The 24909-nt window shown below is 34.3% G+C and overlaps 1 protein-coding gene across 4 annotated transcripts in view; it reads right to left on the bottom strand.

Moving 5' to 3' along the window:
- Window positions 1-24909, bottom strand: part of RHBDD1 (rhomboid domain containing 1) — a 46578-nt gene that overhangs the window by 4889 nt on the left and 16780 nt on the right. For 3 of the 4 annotated variants that reach the window (XM_062583121.1, XM_062583122.1, XM_062583123.1), the window contains 3 exons: window positions 21837-21925; window positions 20933-20983; window positions 18031-18150 (listed from right to left, as the gene is read on the bottom strand). In XM_062583121.1, the coding sequence (XP_062439105.1) occupies window positions 18031-18150; window positions 20933-20983; window positions 21837-21925 (260 nt within the window). Of the gene's footprint in view, window positions 1-4393; window positions 4553-18030; window positions 18151-20932; window positions 20984-21836; window positions 21926-24909 lie in introns of those variants that run through there. The other variant, XM_062583124.1, reaches the window with a different exon arrangement.

The following is a 24909-nucleotide window of genomic DNA, read 5'->3' on the forward strand; positions in this document are numbered from 1 at the left end:
TTAAATAAATCTACTTATCAAGCCTAGAACACATACTGTAGTTAAGCATTACGACACATCACTCTGAACGTACAGTCCTTCCTAGCCATAACATATATTAATCAGTGGTTCAAAGGTTACTCAGCACACCACAAACAGAAAATTGATTAATTACATACACATACAATATGAAATGAAGACAACACTGCTTGTCCTCCCTTTTTAAACACACTTTTTTTCCACCATGTGCCAGCAAATATTTTGCATTTGAGAAGACTAGCAGGCGTTTTACACTCAGCACAAGGGCAAGGAACCCCTGAGCTCTATGAAGATTTACATGAGAAACTGCTTGTGTAGTAACCACAACAATGATTCTTGAGAAGGGACTGTAAAACTGTTTAAGCTCATTTATGAGACCATTTTGGACAGTTAACAAAAACTGCAGACTTACTTAAATATGCATGTTTTTCTTGGAAATGATTAAACAGGGGAATCCCTCAAAAAATTAAGGTTGATGTCATGCTCTCGTTTTTTCCAGTAAAGTTCTGACTTTTGGAAAAAAAAAAAAAAAAAAAAGAAAGAAAACCTACTGGCATGTTCAACGTGGCCATTTTGAATTACAACCATTTAACTTGACAAGACAATAAGAGAAAATATATCTTCATATGAGACTACTAGCCATACCTTACTGAATATTTGAGACTTTGCACTGAAAAGACTGCACCCAGTTTGGTTCTTCTGATTCCTAAGAAAAGCTTTAATTTAATATCTTAAGTCCTATTACATGCTTTTATGTTTATAGTCTGTTAATTATTAAAAAAGCAACCCTCTCCTCAATTTTGTATCAACTAATACGAAGATTAGATGCTGAGAGACGGTGAGACTCCTCAAATTTCACCAACTTTTCTAATTCTGCTTATATTCAGTGTCTCTGAAGACCAGAGTGACACTTCTATGCACAGTTCCATTTTAGAATAACAAAAATATACTACAAATTCTACCCAAGTCGAGACAGCAAAAAGCACATGACAAATTCAGCTACTAGAACAAACACAAGAAGTTATGATTGTTTTTCTGGATCTAAGTCTTCCAGCTGAAAGCCTTACCTTGAAATACCTATGTATTTCAATTCTGCTCTTGTAATTATGAGCACTCTAACAGCTGATAATGCCCAAAACTTCCTTAAAGACTTCAGGACAGCAGAATGAAACTTCATAAATGTTTCAACGGGCCATTTGTATTCATATTTGAGACGTTTATAAAGTAAATAATGAACTATATTTCAGTGATGAAACAGTTCCACAGATGCTAAGTAGTTTATCTTACCTAGAACAGGTCATTTACAGATAAATTAAGATTTCAAATTAAGTATCATCATACTGAGTAGTTTGGTATGAAAATCAGAAGAGCAATAGATTCTTCTTGTTCATTCTTCAATTAAAACAATTTTATTGAGTCAAAAGGAAAATAGATGAAAAACTTTTACATGATGAAAAAACATTTGCATCTGTTTCTATACTTATTGCAAGATACATGTTAAAATATGGTATAATCACAACAAGAAAATGTAATTTACCAAGATTTTTCCTGTGTTTATTCATATTCTAGGGTAATTAAAATAAGCAGAATTAAAATTGGTTATCAATTAACAAAAGTTTCCACTGTAGACTTTCAGAGCTCACAACATTGCATCAAATTAACAACACGGTCTACCCCAGAAGTGCCTGCAACTAATTCTAGTCACAAAAACAATGTCAGAAACAGAAGATATGCTACCATATAGGCATAAGTTGATCCCATCTAGGCTTAAACCTCATCTTTTTCAAACAGTTCCAACACTTAAAACGTCATTTTGGAAGATGGATTAAAAACCAGTAAATCATCTTGTAGTTAAAAGTAAAGAAACTAGAGAGCTTTATATGTCAAACTGCTTTATGCAATTCAGAAGGAGCTTTGGGAAACAATTTAATAGCCAATAATGTAACTTATAACTTATGTAGATCTATGGGTTTTGTAAAGGATGTCTAAGATAACAGCTGCAACTGGGCCACTGTTTCTCTCCCTTTTTAAGAAAGGAAACAAAAGGAGAAAAGGCACAATTAAGCTGCAGTATTAAACATACGCTTTTAACTGCATAATGCTCCATACGTGAACAAGAATGTGGTTAAATAATGTGATCGGAGCCTCTTCCATTCCTTGCCAGAAGGGGAAGGTGACTGCTGCCAGCAGTGATAGGCAGCTCGGTCAACATCTCTGCTGGGTCTGCAGACATTGCTCCTTTACCCAGCAGATGGCACCGGAGTCACACAGGCCGCCCCAGAAAATAGGACAATCGCCAGCCAACAACGCATTCCGCGCTGTAAGCAGAATTAGGGTTATTTTGAAACAGATGGGCTCTACAGAAGCTGCGGCACTGAGTATTAGAGAGTTGTTTATTGTCTGGCTGGTTTGAAACCCAGGGATTACTTGCCAGCTTCTAGCAGTTTCTCTGTCACATCAGGTTTCATCAAAAGGGAAGCAAAGTAAGAGCCACTGGAACAGAGATAGGCAGGCAGACAGACAATTTGGTAATAACCCAATCCTAAATCCAGAACTTAAATTTGCCATTATGTACAGTATTTTGTAACAGAATGTTTGTTCTGAAAAGACCAACTGAATAACCGGTGTTTTAACTGAAGAGCTACTACATCCTGTCTTCTATAAAACAATCCTCTAAGTTTTGTCAGTCCTGGTATTAAGTAAAATGTGTCCCGTATTCTTAGCATATGTGTCCTCAACACAAGGCTCTCCTTGGACATGTATTACACTCTTTCTCTTGGGCTTTTTATTCTAATAGTGATTAGCTCAAAGCTTTTTTCCCCAGATCTTTTATACATATTCTCAGCATATCAAGTATTAACACACAGTTACTAGGTGCATGGTCTAGAAAAGAAGACAGAAAGACATGGAAAAACTAAGAACATCAGCCACAACAATTCACCCCTTTCTTGGCGGAAATAGCAGGCCTATAAAGGTGAAAGGAATCAGTTGATGCTTGAAAAGATAGCAAGAAGCACACAGGCAAAAATACGACATCTAATGAGTCAGTAAAGATTCTACCTCTGACTTTAATGTGATATATCTTCCCCCAAAATCTGTCTACATCAGCCAGAAATCCCAACAGCAAGTTCTACTGAAGGTATTGGTGTGCTAATGTGCAATTGTAAGACACTATTCTTATTCATAAAAGCTATGTATGACATACATGTAGATCTAATTTAGGTCCTACTAAAGAAGTTTGATTCTGAAGAATTCATACCTTCCTGATGTTTAATTCTGTAACTGTAAGCCATAATTAACATTTGTATGTAACAACTTTCGGATCTTTTGTGGATTTTAGAATTATAACATTTCAAAGAAATGTACTGAGGCAAGCATCATGAATACACAACCATGTTAAGAAACAAAAGATTCATTTACATTCAAATATCCTTCAGCAACAAAACAGGAGAAGCAGTCTGCAGGACTAAGACATACACATATATAAAAAACATTTTTATAAATCTCTCTGCATATATTTCAAGCACTTTTTCACACTAGTTACCAACAGTAACTAAAATATACATTTATCTCTTAAATAATTCTACTACCAAATAGCAAGGTCACTAAAACTATAGGAACTGTGATCAAAATCCTGTATACACATAAGTAACTATACGACTTAATAAAAGCAAAGCGTTTGCCAGTCTCTCCTCCTGTTTAAACCAATGAAAGGTTAATCATTTTGAAAATTATCATTCAGGTTTCTAACGTGAAAATTCATTAGTTCTAATAAATATCCAATAAATATCAAAGTGTCCCATAAAAAAGAACTACCTTAGTTGTCGTTCTTTGAGATGTTACAGGCCTGGAGGATTCTACTGAACATACACAAGTGCTCTATCCATACAAGCATATGATTTTTGCGCTGATGATGTTACAAGAACATATGCACCCTAATTTACACTTTTGTGAGGCTAAACAGATAATTACAGCTGCTTTCCCTCTGTTTTCCTGCACCTGAAATACGTGCAAGTGCAAAAGAAAGAACTAGTTGGGAAATACCTATTAACTGCAATATTTATAGGAATCACGGTTGCTGCAGAAGAAACCAGCTTTCCTGACCACATGCCAATGAGAATACCCATTGCAGATACCTGACAAGCAATACTCCACACCAGGGGACTAAGAAGTTCTAGCTACATCAGTTGAACAGCTAATTAAGAACTGTTCCTCTGAATATGGCACCTGAACTCACAGCCAAACTCACTGCATAATGCAAAGGCAACCAAACCACTCACAAAGCAGCGTACAGACTTCAGAGAGATGCCAAAGACATTGATTAAGCTGTGACACAGCAAGTCGTATTGGAAAGCAAAGGTAAACTCATCCAGCCAGCTGGCAATGCAAACGAGCAATCCACCCAGTCTTCACCTCTACATTGGTCTCTAATCATCAAGATCAGATGTGAGGATGACTTGAAGATTGCAGCCTGCCAGTGTAATAATAAAAAAATATGGAGTATGTCTGAAGTGTGCATTTTTTTCTCCTCTACCTGAAATGTAGTAAAAGAAAGAAAAGTCAACTGGCCATCCCACAGGGCAAATTAAATGCAGACAAAATCACGATAGGTCTTACCTCTACTTACAGAATAAGTCACAAAAATGTTACATCAAACATGATCACTTACTTTTTCTTCTATCTGAAGTAAGGCCTCAGTTTTAGGTTAGATGATAAATAGGATTTGCAAAACAGTTAGTTTCCATAAACTTTAGGAAGTTTATCAACCTACTAAACTGTATGAGTCCCTGATTGATGGAAAAATGCACATCAGACCCTTGATAAATTTTATACTACTAGATTTAAAAAAAAAGTGACTGTAGCAAGTAAATAGTGATGGTATTACAAAGCAGTGTGTCTGTACCTCATTTTCATGTTAGCTTTAGCCTTGTTGAAGAAGAATCTAGAACATCTCAAGCTGACTCTTTTCAGTGGTGCCCACGGTGTGACAGGACAAGAGGCAATGGGCACAAATGGAAACACAGGCAGTTCCACCTGAATATGAGGAAAAGCTTCTTTACTGTGAGGGTGACAGAGCCCTGGAACAGGTTGCCCAGAGAGGTTGCGAAGTCTCCTTCTCTGGAGATACTCAAAACCCGCCTGGATGTGATCCTGTGTAACATGTGCTAGGTGACCCTGCTTGGGCAGGGGAGCTGGACTGGATGATCTCCAGAGGGTCTCTTCCAACCTTGACCATGCTGTGGATTCTGTGATTTTCACTATCACTCACTGTTTGCCCTAGCAAAAGCAAATATAGTAGCCATACTAAAAATATATATACCCTCTCAATTCCAAAAACTCCTCCTTGTAGAAGCTTTCCCACCTTGTAAAATATAGTCACAGACATGTGACAGACTGTGTCTTTTCAACACAATGAGTACTATACAATAAACCAGAATATAGCAAAGACTGATCTGGATGAAATTACTTGAATGTAATTGTTTCATGTCCAGGGTACACAAGATAACCCTGTCTTTGATTTTCCCAGTCTTAGAAAGGTGTGAAAGACAAGAAACCTGCACTTGGTGGAGCCAAAGTTCAGATCTTATGTCATAGTTGATAGTAAACAAACTCATCAAATTTCCTCCTCTTTCTTGAAATTGTGTATTTTCTGCAGCTAAAAAATGCTAAACAGGAGCTACTATTTAAAAAGTAAATCATAAAATGGCAAAACTGTTTTTTCTTTCTCATCTCCTCTCTACAAAATACAAACAGACTATATGGTCTAATAGTTTTTAGCGCTTACCACCGTTAATTATTTTTTCTATCTATCTCCTAGTAGACCACATTAATGTTTCTAGTACTGCCATTTAAGTTTCTGTGAGTAAACAAAAGAGTTTTGTCGCGCTATGAAGCAAACTATTCTTTCTGGTGTTGGTGCCAGAATTCCTGATCCACAGACTAGAAGATAACAAACTGGTGAGAGGAAAGGAAGTTTAGCTACTGTTTAAGGGCTGTCCTTTATAAAGGCTGACAACTCAAAGATCAAATTAGCGGGAAATTAGTCATGGGCTAATGAACTTAGAAGGAAAAGCAACAAACAATGAATTCAGATGACTAGACTGTTAAAAGCAAGAGAGATCAACATTGAACAGTCTCTCTCTCCCCTCCTCCATTTTTTTAAAAAAAAAAGATAAGATGAAAGTGAGAAATATGCAAAATACTCTTTCCAAAAGCTCTGATATTCTACTTTGGATATGGAAAAGTGATAGCTGGGACTTAATATGGATATCCGTCAAACTTGAGGACTTTTTTTTAGTTTAGCTGTGCCTCAGAAAGTCTAATCTTTGCTGTATAATAAAATAGTATGTTGTTAAAATCACAAAAAGTGTTAAAATCACACTGGTAACAAGTATGAAAAGGATTTGTAAACAGACTTAAAAAAAATCATTTACCTACATATGTGCTACCTAATCTATCTTTGAAAGGCATCTATTCTTAAGAGTCCTTTGTACAGCTAAAAATAAATTATCCTTTTTCTCATTTCTTTAACTAACATTCATCTATTTCAAGCATCTGTAGTACATCCTTCACTGAAAGAACGAAGGATTGGAGACATCGTGTTAGTCCATACTCTTTTCTATGCAGTTTATGCCCTTGGCTGATTCAGCAGTACACTTTCCCTAGTGTTTAGGCATATTTTACAATTCTCTTTTCCAAATGACACTTAAATATTCATTACCTTCTGAAATTAAGTGACTTATTTTGATGTTCACATGATCCATATTTTATTATCCTAGATTGTTTTTACTAGGTCTGTGCAATATCCTGTAATGAACATTGTCAAAAATACAGTGAAGTAAAGCACTAAAATGAGATCTTAGAAAACGAGTAGAGCAAGAATAGAATAAATAAGATAACACTAAGGAGCTACACAAAATAGAACTTAAAAGGCTTAAGGTTTCTTCTAGCAAAAAGAAGGAATAAAGGTAGGTAAAATTTCATCATCTCTAGACAGTTCCTCTAGAATTATGAAGTTACTTACTAGCTCTACCCTTACGAGTATAAAGGAATGTGCCTTTTCTTCGCAAACACTGCATGTGATGTTACTGTACTTGGTTCACTGCTTCTAAAGTATAAAGCTCACAAGTAATCTCTGGTCATTTTTTGATACTAAAAACAAACAAAAAAACAAAAACAAACAAACAAACAAAAAAAGAACTCAAAGTGCCTCTACTCAATGATTAAAAAAAAGTCACATTTCCGTAATTAACCTTAAATATTTTAACAGAAAGCCCTTTGTCTGATACTGATAATGCACAAAGGACTCAGTAAAATGAGCATAAAGATAAAACAACAGAGTCATACGAACAGACTTATTCAATTTTTCAGAAACATCAGCCCCCATATTCCTCTGTGCATAGCTTAACCAGAAAGATTTTAAATAACCTTTAGGTGGTTTCTTTCTCATTCCCCTCACAGACTGTTCTGCAGCTTAGTGCACTTAGCTGATAGAAAGACATACTTGCACTACTCTCTGGTATTCTTCTTGTCATCAAATCCTTGAAAAATTATTTCCAGGCTGCCATGATCTTTCAATTCCTTAAGTTAAATCATATACACAATTTTTTTAATATGCTTTAAGATAAAGCATAATTTATTAGCAGAGCCAGAGAAAATAGGGCTACAAAGGATCTCAAATGATCACCTGATCAATCTTCTAACCCTAAGACAGACAGCTATCTTTGCCACATTCACAAGGAACACTTGCTTAACCTTAAAACTCTCATAGGATGAAGGTTCCTCAAACTACTTTGATAATTTATTCCAGTACTTAGCATTATTAAATTTCTTCTCTAATATCTAACTTTAATTTTCACTGATGACATAAAACCTTTATTTCTCATGTTATAAATTGCTCAGAATTAAATTCCTATTTTCTTCCTCTTTGCAGCTACCTTTAATGTATTTGGAAATTTGTGTCTGATTTTTTCCCGTAGACCAATAGCCCTCTGCCCCAAACTCACAAAATATGTTTACTAAGGTTTTGTTTCTAGATCATTCCTTAAATCCACCCTCCCTGTTTCTCCAGGTGCTCTATGACTTTCTTCAAAAGCAGTGCTGAAAACCGGATACAATGCTGTATGTAGGATCTTGTTAATACTGAATAGCACAGAAGGATTTGCGGGTAACATGCCTGTTCACACATTTGAATCGAGAGGTAAATATTACACAACATGACATTATTGCTCAGTATTTTGCTTTTAATTGTACCTACAAGCATGCAGAATACATGCACAAATACTTTCCCCCCCCACCCAAGGTAGCCTTCGAATTTGCCAAGATGACTCTTAATTCCAATCCTGTGTTCCCATGTGTCTTCAGCCTTCTTGACCTTCCTGATACCAGGAGATATTTATGTTGTGATAAACATGGCACTGTTTAACATATAAGCTATTTAATCATTTAAATGAATGCATACAAAAAGTACCAAGTCGTGCTGATCTGAATTACACACATAAAGCAAGATTAAAATTATTTCAAGCTCAAATCTAGGTGCTAGCTTAAATATTCCTTTCATGAACTACAAGGTAAATAGTGCTACTTATCTTCTTCCAGATCACTGAAGAACTTAAGCGCAGACTTCATATTCACTACCATCTTGCAATACTCTGAATGATATTTAAAATATGTAACTGAGGCTGTGTGATGTCTAATGAATCCTTTGCAGAAAGGATTGATTCCGCCTGTACTTCAAGTTTGCTAAAAGTATTTGTAACTGCATTAGCGAAAAACTGCTTGAACTAATAGAACTAAGACTTTTTGATCAGAGTTGGATCACATCCAGCTAGCTTTCAAAGGGCAGGCAGAGCTTGCTCACGTCTGTCTACAAGACTGCACAGACAGATTGAATATGAAATACAGAATTGTTGCATATATTCTTTTGAGCATAAGCTACTACTACTGCAGACAAACAATAGCAAGGAATGTGCATGGTACTCAAAATATAATTGCAAGCTACAGACTCCTTACGGAAAACAAAGAATTATGGAAGAGAAGTAGGATTAGAAAACAGAACACAATCAGGTTTAGGAATGCCAACAAAATGTAATGTGGAGACTTATACTTTCCTTGAAACCACCAGAAAAGAATCTATTTCATTCAATCAAACATTAGGAAAAGATTCAGAACATTATTTTCAAGATAATCTCAAAGAACAAAAAGTAAATGATATGTCTTTAGAATTAATCTAACAATAAAACTGCTACAGTTAAAATTAGTCAACCAATGGATAAATCTAAGATTAGGAATATTCACTAACCTTAGTCTGGAGATGATAATTTTTGTGGTAAACGGAGTTTGTTAATATTCATAAAATTTTTAATATGTGTAAAAATCATATTTAGAAAAATGATTTTTGTTTTTTACTTTGTGTATTTCTGCATGCTTAACAATGATGCATAATAAAGAAACTCCAAACAAAATCCGCTTCCCATTGCCAAAAATAAGAAACCCAGATGGATAGAAGGAAGCACCAATCCAGTCTGGAGCTACTCCACAGCAACTACCACTTTCTCCAGAGTGTAAGCGAGTGCTTTTATGTAGCCCACACACAGCTTCTTCTAATTATGCCTACAGCTGTTAAGCAGAACTGCCTGTTCTCCAGCAAGGTGACCCTGCCAAACCCACTGTGGAAGGAACAACATTTGTTCCTTAAAAAAAAGGTCAAGTTATTGGAGAAAACATCAACAAAAAAAAAAAAAAAAAAAAAACCAAAAAAAAAAACCCCACTTTTGAATTAGCAGCCTGATCCAGAGACCACTGAAGTCAATGAAAAGATTCCTATTTGCATCACTGAATCTTGGATCAGAACACTAAGAACAGATTCTATTTCCATATGCAAACCATGTTTTTCTAATAAATCTAGTGTGAATATAAGAAAAACATTTCTAACTACAGTCAAAGGTATTTTTTAAACTATTAAAGTGTTTTCTTCCTATTTGCATTTTCTTTGGAAGTTGAAACTTCTGCAAGAAGGAAACGATCCAAGTGGCAGTGGCAAGACCTTCAAAAATATTTGTGTATTTAGGAAGTCATAGGAAAAAAAGCAGCATTCTGTAAAAATTTTAGCATGAATATCTCAATAAACACTTTGTGTCAGTACTATATATTTCATAAAACACTAAAAAAATTTTAATGATTATCTTACCTGATAAAAAAATTTTGGAGCAAAGAGATGAACTTCACTCAGATTCACTCATAAGAAATAATCAGAATGTAGCAACGGACACGTCACTGTCAACTTGTTGCTTAAATATTAAAAAAAGTTAACCCTTCAGGCAGTGTTTTCAAAAATACAGAAAATGCTACTAAGTGTTTGATGGAAGGAATTAAAGATATGATGCATTGTAATAGAGTAACCTCAAGAATGTTAAATACTGAGTATAATAATCTCAGTGCAGTGATATATTCAGAACAAATCAGAGAAAAGCAAACAATATCAGACAAAAGCAGAGAGCAAAGTAGCCTTAAAAAGCATACTGTATTAGGGTATCACATTGTGACTCTGAAATCATGCATGGTTTAAACCTTTGTCAGCATGTGTATCACAATATTTCAATGTTTTCTATTTTCATAACTTTTCACTTTAATAAGTGCAATCAGAGTATCATTCAATTGGAATGAAGACCTACTTTCAAATTAATGGTATCTGTCCTTTTATCTCTATAATATGTAATAACTCAGAAATGATGCACACAGGCAAGCCAGAAACCTCTAGGGAATGTTGTATGTAACAGTGGGCAGAACCTACTGTTTTTTTTTTTTTTTTGTCTTTTTTGTCCTTTCCCCCCCCCCCCAGGAGAGACATGGGAAACACAGAATCCCTCTCGTGCATAATCAACTTTTTAAAAAAGGTTTCTAATAATGATCTTTTAACAAAACACAGCTCAGCTCTTCCAGTGCACTAATAAGCTGCTGAACTAGTTTTATTTTGTATGCAAAATGTTTTTCAAAGACAAGAGGAAAAGGAGGCACAGAGTGCTCTTAGCAATAGTCAGGAAGTAATGAAGTACAGGGAAATAGGGAAGGCAGAAGACAATACAAACTACTGAAGCACGTATTAGCAGCTAGCACATCTGCTAGACTGTGGATTCATCCATCAAAAGAATTTTCTTACAACATTTTCCTCCAGATATCGGAGGAAACGTCCTCCAAGCACTACAGTTGAGAGAAGGTTGTGCATCCCCTAGGAAAAGGCTAACTTTTAAGTACATGGATTCACACATACTAATAGCCCTAAAGACAGAACAAATGAAGAAAGATGGGCAGCACTTAAGATGAGAGGAAGAGACAGTGAAAATAAAGGAGAAACTAATTTTCCCCGACTATCCTACAATTTCTTTCTTAAGAATCTATTAAGATTAATTCCTATTAATCTTTACACAATCTCCAATCTTAAATAAACTACTAGCATATCAAACAAAACTAAACCAAGTGGCTTGATGTCTCTTCTCAAACCAAGTATAATTGGTCTGAAACTGCTTTTAATACCTGCATTTTAGTACCTGAACCAAGTAGACACCGCTGTAAAAATTAAAGTAAAAAACAAATAAACAAACCAAGAAACAAAATGAACCCACTAAAACAATCAAAACTTACATCACAGAGCACATTTTGGCAACACAGAGAGTGAGTAAGATAAATCTAAAGCCAGTATTTTCAGAACACTAATCTAGACATAGCAGTAGCTTTTTAAAGGTCAAGTGGGTACAAAGCTTATTGGACACTTACTCTAGTGTTTTAGAAAGAAAAAATTAGAACATATTTTTTGATTTATGATCTCCGCCTGATCTATGCCAGGAACAAACCTTGCTGACACACAAAAACAAAAGGCCTGGATTCAAAGCAGTTGCCCACTGGAGTTGCCTACCCAATCTTACTTTCCCTAGACCACTGCTCCTGTAGCAGACAGAATTGAAGTACGTACAAAGCAGCTTCTGAACAGTCAATTTGCAGTCCAATATATTAGGGCAAAACTAAATGAAAATCATTTTAGAAAATCAACTGTAGTAATTCCTTCTGTTGTCTGAAGTTAACCTGTTCATGTATATAACTAGAGATTTTACCATAAAACAATTTCACTGCTTTTCAAAAACATTCTTTACACCATGGTATTTCATAAATGATGATTCTATTTTAAAGGATAAGATCTTCGTGAAAGGCTTAGTCATGCTTTGTCTTACACATCTGGTGAGCTTTTACCACCACTACCAAAAGAATCAGGACTTTTCTTCCTCATATTTACAGAATGCCATTTTTTTTTTCCAAATATGCATTGCTAACACCTTCTCTGAGAAGTTTAACAGTAAGACTAAAATCAGCTACTGCAAGAAAAGCAGCAGTGTCAGGTTCTGACTGAGCAATGTTGCTCCAGAGATATCTAGCTAATTTATTAAATTCTAGTGCTATTTTAACTTTGCAACTATTGGCATTTTTATTGATTTACTAAGAGGCTCTAATTGGTTTAAAAATACCAGTGTGGTATATGAACTAGAGAATTAAATGTGACAAAGGTAAAAATCAAGGAAGATGCACATCACACAGGAAGAAAAAACAACAACAAAGTTCTGATAAATTGGATTTGAAACTTGTTACCTATCCACTAGATTAGTGAGTCAAGAAAGTAGAAATACAGCAGAGCAAAATGCTACTCTGCAATGGATACTTAAATTACTGGTTGAACCTAATTATCATAGACAAAATTAAACACAAGCTGCAGTTTTCAAACAGAGCAACGAGGTATTGTTTATCTGGAGGTTTTATGTATATTGAAAAACAACTGATTTACAGATGAAAATACACTGAAAATAGAATTTTGCAATAAAATCTGAATTGGGAAGTTACTTTCTTCTCTACTGAAGAAAAATAAATATGACTATCATAGATGTGAATATTTCTTTTGTTAGGTATTTAAGTTTGGATTTTTTTTAAAAAAAAATTTTATTTTTAAACTTACAATGTATTTATTTTTTGTATAAAATATAACCATAGGGAAAGAAAGTAAAAGAAGAAAATTCTCCCATCACTACCTTGTTTCCTAAACTCAGGAAGACTTATACTTTACAAAAATTTTAGGAAACCATAGCTCCTAAACCCCCAAATACATTATGTTCTAAATTTGGCAGTATTCCCACCTCTACACCAAGCAGTAGGGTCCACAGAAGCATAAAAAGCAAAAAGCAGACTACTAGAAAGGAAAGGGGAATGTGTTAATTTGCTGTAAAATCATTTGATGTCAACAGATGTTCAGCTGCTTTACACACAAGCGCACGTGCGCACACATACACCCCCCCCATGCATACACATCTGAAAACTAACAACAGTTTTTCTTTGAGAAATAAACACTCATCTTTTTGTTTGGCTACTCTGTTACCACAATGATTCTCAGCAAGATGCTAAAGAGCAAGATATTTTGGAATATTTTTTTCCTGTCCAATGTAATGGTAAACAAGATCCTTGGTACGGTTTCTCAGAAAAGATGCCTAATTTTTCCCCTCATCGTGCACTGCTGAGCACATAATCTGTTTTAAGACATTTCAACAGAAATTCATCATAGTCAAATCCAATGACTGGCATTCTTATTACTGCAAGAGGGGAAAAAGATAACACTGTCTGGAAAAAAAGGAAATAATACTATAGCCAATTGCTACATAATCACATCACTTTCATTCTATTTGCCATCTTCCATGGGTTTGGCAAACCCCATAGACTACTTATATAAAGCCCAGTCTCAATACAACAAAATAAAAATGAGAACTCTTAAAAATTCAGAAAGCAGGAAAGTAGAGGCTTAGATATTTGACAACTACAAAGTAGATGCTCCTATGACTAGTCCATCCCAGGCTATTTAAAAACTTTGAGTGGGCATTCTTTTAATTAGAACTGAAGAAATGTTTATACAAAGTTTCACTGTTACATTAAAAAGAATATCTATATGTATATTTATAGATACTTTTCTTAAACATAGTTTAAATATCATAAAGACAATTTTTATGTTAAAAATTATTTCTCTGATGTAACTAAAGGAAGAATTATTGCAATTTGTGAACAATATAAAACTGCAATTATAATAACAAGTATACAAATAAAAAAAATCTAGAAAAATAAATTAACGCTATTTACATTGATTTCTGTTTGGGGCAACTCAACACCTAAAATTGACAATGGAAGCAGTATAAATAAATAGCTCCTTTAGTAAATAGACCTAAAGCGAGACTGTCAGTTTGACAATCTGGTAAAGCAGATGCTTTCATAAATCTCATATAAACAACCCTAGTAATTTCTTTTGTACTGGCAGGCACTAATTATTAATTTTTTAAAGAATTCTTTAAGATACTGTATAAAAATAAAATTGTAGTTTAGAAATGCCTGAACACTGATTAAGCAGAAATATAGTACCTTTACTAGGTTTTGCTAACCCTGGAATGGGATTATATAAGAATAATTACCGAACTTACACTTGATGCATCTTTTAACATAAATTTCTTTTTAATTTCGGATAAAAGCTGATACCAGGTAGTTCTGTACTGTACCACTGACTGAGTCTTTTAATAACCTACAAGGGTACTAGCACAGTGAGTTATAAGAATGGATCAAAATTCCAGATCTGTAACAGTACATTTTGTGGCCTGAAAGCCCTAATAAATGCATATGTATAACTAAGAGAAAAAAAACAATCAAAATTACTGCAATGCTTTTTTTTCAGCCAATCTATAGTTCAGAGTTTCAAAAAGAGGAATAAGGAAAAAGTACTAAACTTTGGTTGTGGGTTCTGTTTTTACATCCATCTAGCTATCTGTTTCAAATTATATCATGTAATTTTGTTCATGGTAAGTACCTGTTTCATCATCCATGTAACTGTAAGCAGCAGAGAATGTAATGCTTTCAGGAAAAAAAGTCCTGTTTAAAGGACAGTGCTCATTCAAGCTAATTATTTTTCAAACTAATTGACAGGGAAGAAGATCCTAATTGCTCATTAGAACAGTAAACTTTATCTCATCCTTTGTGTCAAAGGCAGTTATGATAAATTACACTCTCTGCGTTACCTTCTGGGAAAATAAGGTGCATGCCTACAGGCAGGAATCCTATCTTCTATGAAACTTGTTTCTTGAAATATTTTAAAAGTTGAGCTCTACAAGTCTAGCTTCTCCAAAGTAAACTGCTGGTTAAGAAAATGGCAAGTAGGAGAAAAAATTAAAGCACTGTGGCAAAAACATTGAAAACTACACCTATATACATTTTACAGCACAAAACTGTATCAGAGGCAACATACATAATTATACATTTTCTAGCTTATCCGTAAATTTTAAAAACTGCAACTAGCACTGAAAAGAGATACTATTATGCCTAGGGGAATGCTACTATCTCTAACTAAAGTTAAAAATGTGCCTTGCTATACCACAGTTACCTACCAGCAAGACATACTCATGCTAGGATGTACTTACATTCCCTCTCATGTTTCACCAAAGGGCGTTCTCCAAATAAAAGTAAATTTGCTCTTATAGTTGAAAATTCATCTTTGTCCAAATACAACATGTTACTCCAAATAGCAGATAGAAAAAGAGGCTACTAACTTTTAGTGATGTATATTATATAGGGCTAAAATGAAAGCTGCAAGTATTCCACTCCGATATATTAAAATCTTTAAAATGCACATTGCCTAATTATTTATATTACCATAATTTTGTCACAGTTATTACCAACTGACTTCATTTTACAGCAATGAAAATATAAACAGCTTATCTTATTATAACACCAATCATATGTGCATATCTCTTCTATAGTAAGATTAGAATTTGACATCTTCAGGCTTTTTAGATTCTTGTAATAATTTGTATTTTTTCCTTCTACAGTGCACCTTCAGACCACAAAAGGAGAGAATGTGATTTTAAAGCCACATCATGCATCTATTAGTTGCCTATGGTCTAACAGTTCAATACCCATAAGCATTCAGCACTTAAAAAGACAACTACTCTCTCAAACACCTATCATTTGTACATTTATAAAAACATTTGTAAAAACAGTAGTCTGCCATTTCTTTGCTAGTATTCAAAAAATTTAAAGCAAACACTGTTTACATTGCTGTAGATAAAAGATTTCAAACTACTTAATACCAAAAGCCTTGCGAATTCTTTTTTTCCTTAAACTCAGTCTGTTAGTAGTGATGCAATAGGTAGCTTGGCTGTAAAATACAAAGCATTCATTTCAATAAAGCTTGTTTTAGATCCCTCCTTTCCCAAAATCTTTTTTAAATTCAATTTAAAAGTATTTAAATAGAATGGCATATTGAAACGACTATTACTATTTTGTTAAAATTCCTAGCACAGCATAGAGGTTATCTAATTTGCTATCCTTCACTGACAAACCTGAGAAACTGTATATTAATTTATTTTGAATCTAAGGCTCTCAATATCTTCTGTATCTTCTAAATTTTTCAGTACAGTTTTGACTGAAATGGAATGGTTCAGATGACAGTCAGCAAATATTCTACAATAATAATTTTGCTGTAGAAAACAATATATTTTTAAGACTAGTTTCAAAATGTTGAAGATTGCTAGAATCCAAAATACCTGAAAGATCAAAGTGAGAAAAAGAAGAAGGCTAGAAAATTCACTTTTTCCCCTCCCTCCCAGTCCTCCTAAAAATCAGCACTCCTCCCTCCCAGGTGGCCTCTCACAATAGACAAAACAAACTTAAAGCAAAAAGTTGTATTTACTTTAAAAACATATTAGTGAATTTCCCAACAAACCAGTAAAACCTTTCCCTACCACTACGTTATTGTTTCAACCATTACCTTCTTGAAATATCTTCCAATTAAGATGACATGTTCTTTGTTATGAAAACCAGAAAGCAGAAGCAGCAACGATCTGTCAAGATACTCATTTTCATATTTTGCCTGATACTGCTCTGACAGCCATAAAATAGTGGTGTAAATAAATTTTCTGAGCAAAGATTTATGAATGGTGCATTGAACTTGAAAGAGCTGCAGTTACCTAGTCAAGCTACTATTTTTATTAAGACAAAATGTTATAGTTTCAATAAATGGAAAGGAAACCTCTCAAATTTGTTAAGGAGGCCTTTGGCCAAATTCCCAATAGAATACATATTGGTATGCAAGAGACTGATTTTTTTGTGTCAAATATTTATTCTTTTCAGTCTTGATATCAGAGAATGTATACTGTGTTAATATTTGCCCTTTTAAATCACATAAATACAAAAAATACAGCTTTGTGAGACATCATGGTGCTCTAATAATGTACTCTAAAGTCTTAACAAACAGATTTTCCCTCAGTTCTTTAAGATTTCAAAATCTGAGAAATATTTTACAGAAAATATTACAGAAAATATTTTTTCCCCTTTTGACTTCATTTGCACTGCAAAAAGATATTTCCCAATAAGTATATTTTAAACCAACCAACAAATTTCATTCAAACCCAGTAGTTTTTACTTCTTAACATTTTCATTTTTTTAGGTCTTTCAGCTAAAACCTAGAGTATAAGCTTTCTCTAAAGTCAAAAAGGAGTGAGGAGTCAATGTGAGGAGTAAGAAGCCAGTACATTTCTCCTCAATTTACTATGTATAAAGGGCTAAAACAGGCATAAAGAGATGTTTAAATATTGGAAATATATCAATTTTTCTGTTATGCTGCTTCATACTACTGCTTACAGTATTAAAGGATATTTCGGCACAGCAGCTTAATTTAATGATCTTTTCATTATAATAGCACTTCATTGTAGTAACAACATAATCAAAAAATAAACAATTATGAGTAAATGCATTTTACACAAAGAGAGCGATACTACATCCTCGCATAGCATTCTCTGAAAATTGTACCAGGAAATTTTCTTCAATTCTGTTTCTGAAGAGAACATTTTGAAAGTATTGGAAAAAAATAATGAACAATACTTTTTTAAAAACTTCTTTCTCAGTATTAACCATTACTTAAAATATACGATACTGTAAGAGTCCTACCTCTTTCATTAAGACTGTTTAGCACTGCCCTTTCAAGCTGCTCCTCTTCAGTAAGTCCACCTGTATAAACATCATAGTTCCTTGGTGCACTGTACTGATAACCTCGATGACTATAATACTCTGTAAAATAAAACAAAAAAAAAAAAGGAAAAAAAATGCTGCTACTCATTGGGAGACAGTGAAACAAGATATCATCTACATACTGTTTTTCTTTCACATATTATTTTATTCTAATTTTGGAAGTAAACAAGTGATTAGAAGTTCCATTATATTTAGGATATATGCTGCAAATCAAAACATATATGACAATTATCTAATTTACAAACCAGACTATGGTAACAGGAGAGAAACAACAGAAAGACGGATCAGACACATGGGTCTTGTATAATTTTTTTAAATAAATGTTTTAGAATTGACATTATTGAAATGCTTCACACTGAAATAAAAAGACAGAATTTTCATCATCTCCTTCTAACATTTAGCTGTGAATATTAGCAGGTCTGAATAATGTAACTAGAACAGCAGCAGCAAAACAGGTAGATTTCAGGCTTCCCCCCCCCCCCCCCACACTCATGTCTCATTTCACCCCAGGGCCTGTCAAAAGTATCTATAAATGTCATCCTGGCTTCAAGTATTGTTTGGATATACAAAACACAGAGCTAAACATTTCTGCAAATTTTTTGCAGCAACATATACAGTTAGTATTGCGCTATCAAATGGTTATATCTGCTCCAAAAAAAATACATTGTAGATCTCATCTAACATCACATCCATTATTTGTTGCCTGCATTGTTTATCACTAGCCACTTCTACCATTTCAAAAGTTTCTTGAAAATAAGCACGAACAAACTATCATTCACCCAAACACATGGGATTTAAAAGAAAATAATTTGGCTAGAGAATTGAGGCAGTAAGAGTCTCTTCCTTCTAATACAGTCTCATCTTGGTTGAGCACAGAAAAGCTAAACTAAAAAAAATTAAAAGGGAAAAGTTCCATTTTTTATACCAATTTCGCATCTTCCAACAAAAGATTTCGAAGTACAGAAGTTGAGAAACATGGTTACTTCCCCCTGATCAATTAGAACTACGTAGGGTTTCCACATATCCTGCTGTGTTGGAATACTGAAGAAAGATTTGGTCTTTATGAAGGCAGAAAATAGCATGACACAAGCAGTACACCCAGGCCCTAGTGGACTGACCATTAACTGCAGGTATGTGATCATTTTTAACTGGCCTGAGATTACCAGTCACGGAAAAAAGTATCTCATGCTCACTACACAGTCTATGTTCACATATTACTCCATTTCTCAATATGTTTCTCAGTTTATTTCTTTATTGGCCTTTAGATCTCCAGCTTTAATTTTAGAAATGGAAAATGAAAATCCAGGTAAATACATCTTAGTTACAACAATCTTAGATGCTATTTGTAAGGAAAGCAGGTTAAAATCTTTCCATTAGGAATTACCAGACAAATATTTGAAAAATACTCAGTTCTCTTGGCCTCTATTCCCACGTGGGGGAATTGTTAAAAGTAGTAATAGAATTGAGGATATATCGTGAAAGACAAAACACATACAAACCTGACTCACTTTGGATAAGAACTAGCGCATCTCACTTAAAAAGACTACAAAAAGAAAAAAAAAAGGAAAAAGACAAGAATGCATGGCTAAACATCAAAGAATAGCAAGAATGATCAAAAACATGAAATGGCTTTCATAGAGGGAATTACACCAACAATAACTTTTCAGCCCAGGGGAAAAGATTACTATGGGGAGATATGACATAAACCTGTAAAACCTTGAAGAATACGGTGAAGGTGCATGAAGAATGATTTTTCAAGTTCCCTTCCCATAGAAGCGTTACCATGCATTAAATGAAATTAGTAGCTGACAAGTTCAAAACAAACAAAAATGACACATTCTTCACTCAAAAGTAAACTGAAGTTCTGCTGGGATGTTGTGGGCAGTGAAGTTTATACTGATTCAAAAAGCATTTGACATAATCATGGAAGGAAAATCCATCGATGGAGATTAAAGACAAAAATTCCCCTTAAAATCTTCTGCTGGGAGAATCTTTAAGCCACAAGCCACTGCACTCTAGAAACTATTCAAGGGAGTCATCTCTATATATTTATCCTGTTATACAGCAGATGCCTAGGGAAGAGTATAAATTACTGCAGAAGACTGGATATGCTAGGCTATACAAACCTTAGATTTGATCCAACAAACAGCCCCACCTCAAGGCTGGTTCCTCTTCTGTTCCTCAGAGGCCAGATCTCCACCTATTACTGTACACTCCACATAAAACTCAATATTCTACATGAGAAGTAAATCAAACATGCTATGTTCAAAGTGTCCTAGTATTCCAGCTAACTCTCCATCTTACACACAGTGAAGACGGCCTGTATTTATTATAGTAAGGAGTTTGTTTTTTGCATGCATTTGTCTCAAGAGAATTCTCTGATTTAGAGCAAGTGTTCAAAAGAAGATCCTCTGACAGAGGATAAAAACATCTTAGAATGGATCAGATAAAATTTGCCAGAACAGGGCAGATCTATCAAGGTTCTACGAGCTGCTTCTTATAGCCACAACTTCCCCTCATTGCTCCCTTTGCAAAAGGGATGGTATTTCCCTAGGGCAGCATTTTACGAAGCCATGACCTTAATTTGTAGTAAAGCCTCTTGCACAAAATATACCCTCACAGTTCCTGAAAAAGGAAAGGTGAGACAAGGCCAGAGAAATAGTACGAAGTTAGTAAGTATACATACATGCAGAATGCTTAGTATATTATATGATTTTCCAGTTAACTAGCTCTTCTATAGGCTTTTCATTATTAGTAAAAATGGTCTGAATACTCTTTAAAACTGAAATAAGCTTTTAGCTAACTCAGTGAAAGCACTTACGTGAGTAGTAGTCCCTCTGCCGGGTAGGGCCAGTAAATGAAGAAAAGCCACCTAAATATGAGAAGAATGATGAGTGTACTGTTAGAATAAAATAACCACATTGTCCATTTAAAAAGCCAAAATCAAATTTAAAGTACTGTTTCTTTCAGAGTCTTTGTTTCATATGATATAAATATGAAACCATAGGTAACCAAAAACTTTTGTTTTTTGCACTGGTGATAGACTATAACATTGGCAAGCCTGTATTAAGGGGTGAGGAACTTGAGGGGGGAGCGGGGGTGGAGGAGAAAGCGTTGACAATCAGTCCCAGCACAGTTGTTATGACAAGGCTTAAACTTCTGTCTAGTTAAAACACTGAAGTTAATGGCTCTGATCAGACAAAAGTTTGCAGCGCTATTTTTTAAAACAGATTGTTAGCCTAAAAATACTCAATATCAGGTTTAAAATGTGTGAGTGTATAAACCAATGTATTATTACACTGTTGGAAAGACTGGGGAACCTTATAACAATTTCTCAAGCATCTCAATCTTTTTCAAAAGATAGGAACTTCCACTAGAATGGACACAAGAAAATCAACACAGAAACATACTGTATTCTGGCATATTGCCATGGGTTCACTATAATTGTTTAAAATTACATTTTCATTCACATCTTACCTGAATTTTTTACTTTAAATACATATTTAAAAAATAAGGTAGAATTTATTCTTCCAAGTACAAACACCTGAAGAACACACTTACTGGTTATCGTCCATACTAAAGCAAAGTTTTTTGTTTGTATTCTCTTTAATAAACAGCATATCCTTAATTGCCTAAAAGCCTGAATTTTTGTATGTAACATTTACTGATTTTTAAAAATAAAATGTTGCTTATACGGATTTCACAAATTGAACCAAACTATATACCTGCACAGGCTTCCATGATCTTTTCCAGAGGTCCTGCAGTATACATCAGTCCAACTAGAATCCCCGCCAAATGCCCAGCAAAAGAAGCCCTAGGAGAAAGGAAAAGACCTGTGAGTGATAGAAAGGAAGGCTTATTTGGTAGGGATCCACAAAGGGGACTGCAAATTTTTTTGTAAACCAGAAAGCTCCTCAGTTACTGAGCTGAGACCAACCACAGAGAAAGGACTTGCCTGCAAAGACACGTGGGAATGCAAAAATTCATTAATTTCTGCTCTGACGTAAGAGACTTCCTAATTTATAATTTTAAAGCATTAATTGCTCTAATTGAACCTACATGTGCAATTTAAAAAAGCCTCTTTGCATTTTTTACCAGATTCATTTTGAGCAAAAGCAGCAAGCAGACCCACCTCTAGGCTGGGTCTGAGAACTGCAGCTCCACCACATTAAAGTTTGAGCTACAAGGTTAATCTTGCAGATAGTTTACTTCAGTGTTCATTATGAAAGTTTTAATTTTGACATTTCATGTTTCCTAGAAATATTTAACATGGTCAAGACAACATGAGCTAAAGTGCCAAGTTTGCTTTCTCCATAACTTCCCTAAGAATCATGGGTATACACAGTTACAGAGAAGTACCCAACAGATATCCTGAAGGAACTGAAAACTAATTACCTAAACTAATTAACTAAATTAAAAGCAGATCTAAACATGTTTTTTTCTTTTTTTTTACATTCTGATCAGAAATCCAAAATAGGTACAGAGATATGGTAATAATAGTACATTGACTTAAGTCAATACAACTTACAGACATCACTGGTAGAAATACATGAGAAAATGCATCTGCCACTGGAGGGAGATAAAGATCAAACTGAAATTCAGTCTTTTGCCATCTATGAATTATGTACTTGTATTCTGCTATGCAGGACTACAATTCTCTCCTACAAGTTACCAGCAATTTTTAAGGTGCTGTGAGAATTTATAGGTAGCAAAATAAATAATTTACAAGGAGCTTATTTCAAAGTTGCAAAAAATACATTTTTGCCTAATTTGAAAAATGTGACCTCTATACCCAGAAAATACTAAATATTTTTGAATGCATTACTCTAAAATATCACCAACAGGAGGTTATTGCTTCACCTATATTTCTAGAAGCATTTTAGAAAACATTTATGCTCATCTGGATTTATCTATCACTGTTCCACAAATGTGAAGTCAAGGTCTTTGGATGTAATACAATTAAAAAATATTTAATATAAGCATGCAGAAATATTCAATTTTAAGTAGTCTTCAAAGGGATAATTTCCATTTCATGTCTATCGAACAGTTTAGTATAATAGATATTCAATCCCTATTCACTTTTATTGAAAGTTACATTCAAAGAGAAGAAAATGACAACTAAAAAGTTTAAATAGGGTATTCTAAATGAAAAATAAGATCAGATACATAGTCACATGGATAAAATACCACCGACATGCACAAAATAAGTGTAATATTTGACAAATCATATCAAATTTTCCCCATTTTTTTGTCATACAACTGATTTGAAATATTGTTAACAGCAGTGGCATGCTACTTGCAATTACTAAAACAAAACAAAACAAAAACAAAAAAAACCTCTGCAGAGTACATAAAGACAACTTCCCTAACATAAGCAAAATGTTTACTGTTACAGTCTAGTTAGACACAACTTGTTGCAATGGTATTTTGATATTTTGTAGTTTGTTATATTTTAATTTCCTCAAATGATTACATAAGGTTTAAGGGAGGTTGGTAATGTTAGGTATTCTCTACATACATCACGGCAAATACGTTTATACAGATATTTTCCAAATATAACATCTAAAACACATGTATAGATACTAAGTATCTTCACAAAGAAAATTGTTTTATTAAAACTTTTCACACTTATCAAACCAGAACAAATTATACTTAAACTATAACTATGCAGCAAAATCTAGAGTAAATTTGGTAAGAGTAAGATAAGTATAGAATAACTTATGTCTTAAATGTTACTGGATTTCTCTTAAGGCTGTTTACAATCTCAGCCACAGCAGTACTTACATATATTGACATCAGAAGGGCATGAGAAAAGCAAGAAGTATTGTAGACAGTGCCATATACTTATTACCAAATTATGAAGATCATGAGGATAAGGTTCTCTAAGTAATTAAGGATCACCCTAAACACAAACCTATTGGTAGCCACGAAAAGGAACAAGTAAACTACTCAAATATCTTGGTAAATGAGGACACTTACTGCACAGCAATATGCTGAAATGTAGGCGTTGGTCAATGGAGATTAGCATTTAAAACAACCTATATTGAATTAAGGAATGATTTGGAAGAAAAACAGGATTCAGTTCAACAAGAGCACTCAAATTTCTCAACTTATCACTGAAATGATCAAATATACAAAACAGGCTGAAAGTAGCTGGCAAGTAAGAGCTTAGGGATGTAATCTGAAGTACACAGTGAATCTCAGGATAATGCACAGATCAACATGTCACACTACTAAAGAAAAGACTTCTATTTAAACTGGAATATACGAACAGGAGTATTGTCTGGAAGATGCATGAAATAACCTTCCATTCTACCCAGCAGCGGCAGGTCTCAGCTGAAGAATCGAGCCTGGCACAAAACCCAGGCTCAAACAGCACAAAAGGAAGAGCAACAAAAACAACAGTCTAAAAATCATGGCTTCTAAGGAAAGGTGGAAGGAATTACAGTTTCTCAGTCTATTGAAGAAAACAGTGATGGATATAATCATCTCAAAATATGCAAAAGACTGTCGCAAATAGGAATGAAAAACCCGCCACGTTCACTAGCTACAGGATAAGGAGTAACAGACATGAATTACAAGGAGAGATCTGAGAACAATTAAGCACTAGAACAGAAAATGAGGAAAATATTTATGAGGAAAAACTTCTTTACTGTGAGGTGGACAGAGCCCTAGAACAGGCTGCCCAGAGAGGCTGTGGAATCTCCTTCTCTGGAGATATTCAAAACCTGCCTGGACGTGATCCTGTGCAATGTGTTCTAGGTGATCCTGCTTGAGCAGGAGGATTGGACTAGATGA

This window comes from Rhea pennata, chromosome 9 (genome assembly GCF_028389875.1).
Source record: "Rhea pennata isolate bPtePen1 chromosome 9, bPtePen1.pri, whole genome shotgun sequence".
Classification (NCBI taxonomy): Eukaryota; Metazoa; Chordata; class Aves; order Rheiformes; family Rheidae; genus Rhea; species Rhea pennata.